The 7,687-nt window shown below is 39.6% G+C and overlaps 1 protein-coding gene across 1 annotated transcript in view; it reads left to right on the plus strand.

Annotated features, from left to right (window-relative positions):
* The first annotated feature begins 863 nt into the window (after nt 1-863).
* KIAA1731 (KIAA1731 ortholog) overlaps nt 864-7,687 on the plus strand; it is a 39,237-nt gene continuing 32,413 nt past the window's right edge. The window contains exons 1-5 of the mRNA XM_009082381.1: nt 864-971; nt 2,505-2,705; nt 4,320-4,444; nt 5,284-5,377; nt 7,249-7,350. Of these exons, the coding sequence (XP_009080629.1) occupies nt 864-971; nt 2,505-2,705; nt 4,320-4,444; nt 5,284-5,377; nt 7,249-7,350 (630 nt within the window). The remainder of the gene's footprint in view (nt 972-2,504; nt 2,706-4,319; nt 4,445-5,283; nt 5,378-7,248; nt 7,351-7,687) is intronic.

Below are 7,687 nucleotides of genomic sequence, written 5' to 3' on the forward strand. Positions count from 1 at the left end.
AAAAATATTTGAAGATCTAGTTAAGAATGGGGGAGGGAATTTTGGACCGGGCTGGGCATCAGATTGACCAAGGTTTTTTTTTGTGGGTTCTTTTTTTTCTGTGCAGATGAAAAGTATAATAGTAAGGAAAATGGGAAGCAAACTGTAGAAGCAGCAGGTCGTGGTCCCACAGTAAAATCTACAGGGAAACATAATTTGAAATGGCTGGTTAAGAAAATTCAGACAAAAAATTGTCAGTGAGCAGTTTTAAGGTTTTAGTGAAATGCTTAGCATCCAGACTGTTGTTAGTTTCACAGCCCTCAAGCCAGGAAACCTTGGGCTGCAGCCAAAAACATTCACACACTTGCTGTTATATCCTCTCTCAATGAGTATAATAATATTTCAGTACAAATCACCTAAGTGACCAGCCTGCTGCACACCCTAAGCACACCTGTGTGGTTTGCTTCTCAGTAGTATGTGAGGTAGTTGTTTTTAGCCTTCCCAGCAGTGGAATGACATTCCCTGTGGACTTTGCAAATCTGCATGGCTGCTCCACAGTGTAGACAGGGAATATGATACTATTGTGGGTAGGTAGCATATGTCTTCAAAAGCAGTGCCTTTTGTGACTCTGACGAAGACAATATCGTGGATCGTAATTAGAATCATAGAATTAGGAAGGTTGGAAAAGACCTCTAAGATCATCAAGTTCACCTGTCACTTGGAAGAGATGTAAACAGTTGTAGCTGGCACACCTGGATACAATGATAGGTTTGGTAGGTTTATGGCAATAATGGTTTTATAGCTGATTTACCTGTGTAACTTACGCTAATTTGTGTGGGTTTTGTGTTGTTCTTATAGAAGCTGATTATTTGGCATATCCAAGCATGAAGAGGAAAGTTGCAACAGCTGGAAAATTGAGGCTTAGTCCCAATGAAGAAGCCATGCTTCTGAAAGAAGAATACGAAAGAAGAAGAAAACTGAGGCTGCAACAAGTATGCCTGTGTTTTCACGAGTTTTGTATTTTGTTTAATGATGGAGCAAATTTAAGAAAATTAGCTGAAAAATTATTTCATGTAAATTAAATTTCAGGGTAAATATTGTGGAATCATTGTTTTGGTTGGAAAATACTTCTAAGTTTGTCAAGTCCGCTCATTAACTCAGCACAATTGAGGGCCTCCCTGAGCCTTCTTCAGGCTAAACACCCCTAGCTCCCTCAGCTGCTCCTCATAAGACTTGTGCTCCGGACCCTCCCCCAGCTCCAGTACCTCAGTGTCTGTCTTACTGTGAGGGACCCAAAACTGAACACAGGATTTGAGGTGCAGCCTCACCAGTGCTGAGTACAGAGGGATAATCACTGCCCTGGTGCTGCTGGCCACACTATTGCTGATACATGTCAGGATGCCATTGGCCTTCTTGGCCACCTGGGCACACTGCTGGCTCATGTTCAGCCGCTGTCCACCAGCACCGACTCCCCCAGCCTTTTCCTCCAGGCACCTTTCCAGCCACTCTTCCCCAAGCCTTGTAAAACCTAATGATTTAGTTTGTGAATTACTTTCATTTTCTCATGTTTATTTACTATTAAGTGCATATTTTTCTGGTGATACCTTCTCTGTTTGTTAGATTCACATGGGACCCTGTTTCAGAACATCTTCCCTACCATTTTTATTTGGTTATGAACACGCACTTTTCTCTGTTCTGATAGGCCACCTGTGTTAAGGTTTCCAACCTCTTACAGTGTTCCAGGTGTTTTCTCAGTGACCATGTAGAACAAATAATACAACTATGCCTAATACAGAACTTTACAGCTTTCTACTAGGCAAACTGAATTGCTGCAATATGTCATAGCTCTAAATGCCTGAAGTACTGCTCTTTTTAGAATGTCTGAGTACCTTTATGTTGTTTAGAACATGTGTGTTGATCATCTCATCTTTCTTTTGTTTCTGTTCTGCTGTTAGGCCATAGGTTTTTTTCTCCTTTTCTTAACCTTCCTCTGCTTAGTTCTTCACAAGCTGTTCAGGTCTTTCACATCTTCAAAAATAAATACCTTTCTTTAAGTCATTTACTTTGTACTAATCTTTTACCCTTCTTGAGCTATTTTCTTAGGTTTTTTGTCTTTAGTGAAGAGCATTTTACTGACAAAGTGGACAATAAAAACTTAGTAAACAGGCTTTAATTTATCAGAATAGGTCTTAATTTTCTTTAAACCATATAGCATTGTAATAGGAGTCTTTCATAAATTGTGTTGTATTTTTGGAGGGAAGGACATTCAGAGCAGTTTTTGCAATTTGTTTCAGTTGTATATTGCTATTTAGGTTTTAATTGAAGCTTATAACTAAGATTATTATTTTGTATATTCATTTTGGAAAAAAGGTAACAGCAACTTTAAAGATACTTTCTGGACAGATTGTTAATGGAATAGTAGATGAGACTGAAAGCTGGAAGGAGGGTAGACTATGTTGGGGAAAGTCTTTCTTCAAAAACTATTGTGTTGTCTTGGGTTGCTGACAAAAATGCTATTTCTGCAGGTTAGAGAGCAACAGAAGTATATCGCCTCGCAGATAAGACAGAAGGTGAAGCAGAGGAAAGAGGAACAACTACATCAGTTAGAGGAGGCACTGAGAGCTGAATGGCAGAAAGCACAGGAGGAGAAGATGAAAGCCCTAGAAGAACTGTATTTATCAAGCTTGAGAGCGATTGGTGAGGGTCACCGACAGGCCAAGGAGAATGTAAGTCAGCTTAATGTTATTGTGTCATGGTTTAACCCTATCCAGCAGCCAAGCCCTACACAGCTGCTCACTCACTCCCCCATCAGCAGGGCTGGGAAGAGAATCAGCTGGGTAAAAGCCTGGAAACTCAGAGGTTGACATAAAGACAGTTTAATAGGGAAAGCAAAGCCATACATGCAAGCAAAGCAAAATAAGGAATTAATTCAGTGCTTCCCATGGGCAGGAGGTGTTGAGCTATCTCCAGAGCTTCATCATGCAGAACAGTGACTTTGGAAGATAAATGCCATCCCTCCAGATGTCCTCCTTCCTCCTCCCACTTCATATAATGAGCATGATGTCATATGGTATGGAATATCCCTTTGGTCAGTTTGGGTCACCTGTCCTAACTGTGTCTGCTCCCAGTCTCCCATGCACCCCCAACTTCCTCGCCAGCGTGGCAGCATGGGAAGCAGAAAAGGTCTTGACTCACTGTAAAGTCTGCTCAGCATTAACAAAAACAGCTCTGCGTTACCAACCCTGTGTTCAGACAACTTCAATCCACTGGGAAGAAAATTAACTCTGCCAAAACCAGCACATATTATCAAAAAAGTTTTGCTGTTCTAGAAATACTGTTTGTTTGGTTGGGGGTTTTTTATGTTCTTGATTTTGGAATCCTAATACCTAAACAGACAGCTTCTTAAGAATGGAAACTTTTTAGAAATGGCTATGTACTTTTTTGTAGATACCTTTCCACAGGACAGGCCTACAGGTATATCTGAAAGGCTTTTGCTGTGCAGACTTTGAAGTTATTTTGTTTGCGTTAAGTTGTATACATGTGTATGTGTGTACTTGAGTAAATTGACTCATTGTCTCAGTTATGCCAGTAATACAGAAACTTTTTATTTACCCTCTATCTTGTCTGTGGTTAGGAAAATAAACTTAGCTTTTTTTTTCCCTTCAGTGCTCAAGTGATGTGGAGAGCCTTGCTATGGGCTTCAGAGGCCTTTGCTTAGACTTCAAACTGGTGTCACTTTTTAATTCTGCACCTATAAACTGGTTTAACTTACTTTAAAATCCCGTAACTTTTGTAGTCTCTCTTTTGAGAGATCATTGAGGTTGTTGGGTAGAAATTTCCTATGGATTTGACACTGAGCTAGGTTTGTAGGAATCAGTCAGTGGTGGTAGAGATTTCTTGCATGAGTTTTGCAGACTTTTACTTCCTCAATAAGTCAAGGTCTTTAACCCAAGTAAAATAGCATTATGCTGTTCCATATCTCAGTGTCTTTAAATCAACTTCTTTGTAAAGCCCTTTCCAATGCTAGAATGGGTGTGTTTGTGAGCAAGTCTGGAACTAATCATAAAGAAATGTATCAACAGAAACATTGCTAAGATTTCTAGATGAATATTTGCTTAGATTGGCTGGGGAATGTGGCAGATTTGCTGCTGGTGGTGATGGAGGAGAAGATAATAAAGATGGTGGAGAGGAAAAGGTATTAGTATTTTTACCCTAATACAGAATAAAGTAATTTTGAGCTTGTGCCTCTTACCAGCAGCATGTAATTTGAAATATCACACTGATAGTATGAGAAGTGAGTAAAATCCTGTATAAAATGTTTTAAATATTTTGTTGTTAAGGAACCTGACTTAGAAGCTCTGGCAAAGCAAGCAGAGGAAAGGAAGCAAAGGGCAGAGAAGAGACACAGAAAAGCTCTGAAGGAGCAGAAGCAGCAAAAAGAAAAATTACTTCATGAGCAAACTCGGTATGCAACAGTTACTTTGTTTAATTGAGAATGCATTTTACAGTGTCACAAGGTGAAAGGCACAAATTTTAATGCTTCTTTCAATCTTGAGATTTTATGGGTTAGAGAATTAACACTCATGGACAAAGCTTGTGGATTTTGATAAGAACTGTAGTTTTAAAACCCCCACAAAAATGTCAGGGATGCACACTGGCCTGCAGACTCTCCATGAGTGGGATGCCTTTCATCTCTATAGCGTTATTTTCAGTCTGGCTTGTTGTCTGGTAGCTGGTCAGTGACGTAGGAAATGAAATGCTCTTAGGCCAGCTCCAGATGCAGAGTTACCCACTCGAAAAAAAGGACCTAGGGCATTTGACATGGTCTCCTTCAAAGGATTTTTTTTTAATTAAGCAGATTGGGCCAAACTGGAGCTGGCATGAAAAATGATGTGTGTCCTCTTGTGGACAGTTGTGCTTGAGTAAAGCTCAGACCTGTTGATTAAATAGTTCTGTCTACACACAAGCAATTAAAATATGTTGAAGTGACATGGCCCTTCGAGGGATTTTTGCATTGTTCATCAGAAGCTTGTGAATATTAACATTTATGCATGACTTGAAGAAATTAGTTTTTAGTGCTACTTCCAGCCTAAGTTCTGTTGACTTTTCAGTGTGTTTATCCATCCCTATGTCCCGAGCATTCAGTGCAGGTACACTAGAATCTGTTAATTTTTAGGTTTGCTTTTTATTTTGCACAGTACTGTCACTATTGCTTGAATAATTTTCCTTCTCTCTTTTGTGGTTGGTTTGTTTGTTTTATTTTTGGTGGATTTACATGTGTTTGTTATTCCTCCCCCCCCCAAGACGAACAGATGCACGTAAACATGCTCTGGAAGTGGAAAGACAAAGAGCAGCCAAAGTTGCAAGCCTCCCACCCCCTCCACCACATCCTTTTGAGGTATGTATCCATGATGCAATAGTGATCACAATTTCAGGGTACTATATAGTGTAATGACTTATCTATTGGTTTAACTCTTCACAACAGGATATCCTAAGTTGGTATTCACATATTTCAAGGAGAGTGGTTTAGCAAAACTCAGAAGAACTAATGAATTATGTATTAGAGACTTCTTACTACAAAGCTTTGTTAGTTTTCTTTTTTTTAAAATTTCTGCTCTCTTGTTACATGTGAATTTTATTTCTTGTCATCTGAGATTTTATTTTTGTTAATGCCTTTTTAAACTGTTATGATCTCATTTTCATGTAATAACCACCATGGTGTTAAATTCTGCAATGATCTTTCTCAGATGTACATGCCTCCTCAGCCTTCTGTCATAATGATGCAGTAGTAGCATTTGGTTTAGTTCTGTAATATAAAGTTTTATATTTTTATCTGTGGGGTTTTTTTTTGTTTTGGGTTTTTGTTTTCTTTTTACCCCCTCCATTTTCTGTTTCTTGAAGGGTAAGCTGTTTAGCTATGACAGGACACCAGCACCCAAGGCTGTTGGGGAGTCTGTCCATTTTAGGGGTGACTTTGGTACTCCCTTTGTGCTGCTTTGATTTCACAGAGGTTCTGCGTAGGTGCAGAAAGGAGGTTGTAGCCAGGTAGGAATTGGTTCTTCTCCCAGGTAGCAAGTAATAGGACAAGAGGAAATGGCCTCGAGTTGCACCAGGGGAAATTCAGGTTGGATATGAGGAAAAATTTCTTCACAAGAAAGAGTTGTCAAGTACTGGAACAGACTGCCCAGGGAAGCGGAGTCACCATCCCTAGGGGTGTTTAAAAGATATGTGGATATGGCACTTAAGGACATGGTTTAGTGGTAACTTGGCGGTGCTGGGTTAATGGTTGGACTCAGTGGTCTTAGAGGTCTCTTCCAACCTAAAGAATTCTATGATTTTAATTTAAGGACTTCACTTTCTCCAGTCTTTATAAAATAGCAAGTGATAATCAATACTGAAATTTTGTATACCTCCTTTTGTGTAGAGATAAGTTTAAGATATTCCTGAGACTTAATGCTACTCTCTGTGTATGTACATTTGTTTACGGTCATGTTAGTTTTAAAGCCCTCAGGGTATGATACTTGCTGGTTTACTTAATGTGGATGAGAATTCCTTTTTAGGAGAAAATCTGTGAAAGAAGCTGATAAAAAAAATAATGGAGGAGATGTTAGGAAGTACAAAGGCAGGCTCTGCAGATACAGAGTTCCCTAGCCTGTCTGTCTCACTGCTGAGAACATCAGACTGAGCCAAAGAAGAGGGGGAGTTTGATTGCTCAGTCTTCAAACCTTTGGAAAGGAGTTGAAATGTGGTAGTGTACACAAAGCTTTAAGAACCTCAATGACTTAGCATAGATAGGCACTTTTCAGTGAGGTTACAAAAAAAGGCTCTTTTCTCTGTTCAGCTAATAAATTGGACATAATGGCTCTGACTTTCCTAAGCAAGTCTGTACTTGAGAAGTGTTACTTTGCTGTTAGGTATAATTATATGGGGGTCTGTGGTTGCCCTGCTCTGAGGTGTGACAGCTGTTGTTAGTGGAATTTCTATTAGCGCATTAAACTCAAGTGCTTTTCAGTTAATGCTTTTGAAACATGACACTGATGAATCCCAGTCTGTGTGGAGGGGCTGCTCTCAGTTGTTAAAGCCCTCTAGATCTGCCTTGTGCTGATGTGATTTATTAAGTCTATATAAAGTTTTAACAATATTTTCAGGAGAGAATTTGGTGCAGTGGATGTCTTTTAATACTAATTAAGTGTACAGATCACTTAGGTTTAGATGCTTTGCTAGAGATACTGTTCTGTGATACAGCTGTTGTTGAACTTTTCTTCCTAGAATTTGGAAATGAAAAAGACTCCTGCAGTGAAGCCCTATGGTGCTGGCAAGTTTTCTGTTACACGTTACCATATTTCTGAGCCTTACATGGATGGAGAGCAGGTGATTAACTCCAAGTGTCTCTGCTGCAGGCTTCCATATATGTTTCTTTACATTGCATACAGTGTTTGGATATCAACAGTTCAGTTTTCTAGAACTTGCTTAAAGATATGAACTTATATAAAGCAACCATCACAAAGCTTACTGAACAGAATCTTAGAGGAGCAAACTTGTAAAGCCAATTATGTGCTCAGTCAGTTGGGGTGTCACACCTGACAGTCCCTCATGGACAGATGGTGGGAAGAAGATGAGTTCACAAGACTGGCATAACGTTAGGACATCCAAATCAGGAGACTTGTGGCTTATGCAGAATTGACAGTGGCAGGTGGCCCGCCTTTTT

This window comes from Acanthisitta chloris, unplaced genomic scaffold, assembly GCF_000695815.1.
Source record: "Acanthisitta chloris isolate BGI_N310 unplaced genomic scaffold, ASM69581v1 scaffold5719, whole genome shotgun sequence".
In the NCBI taxonomy this organism is placed as follows: Eukaryota; Metazoa; Chordata; class Aves; order Passeriformes; family Acanthisittidae; genus Acanthisitta; species Acanthisitta chloris.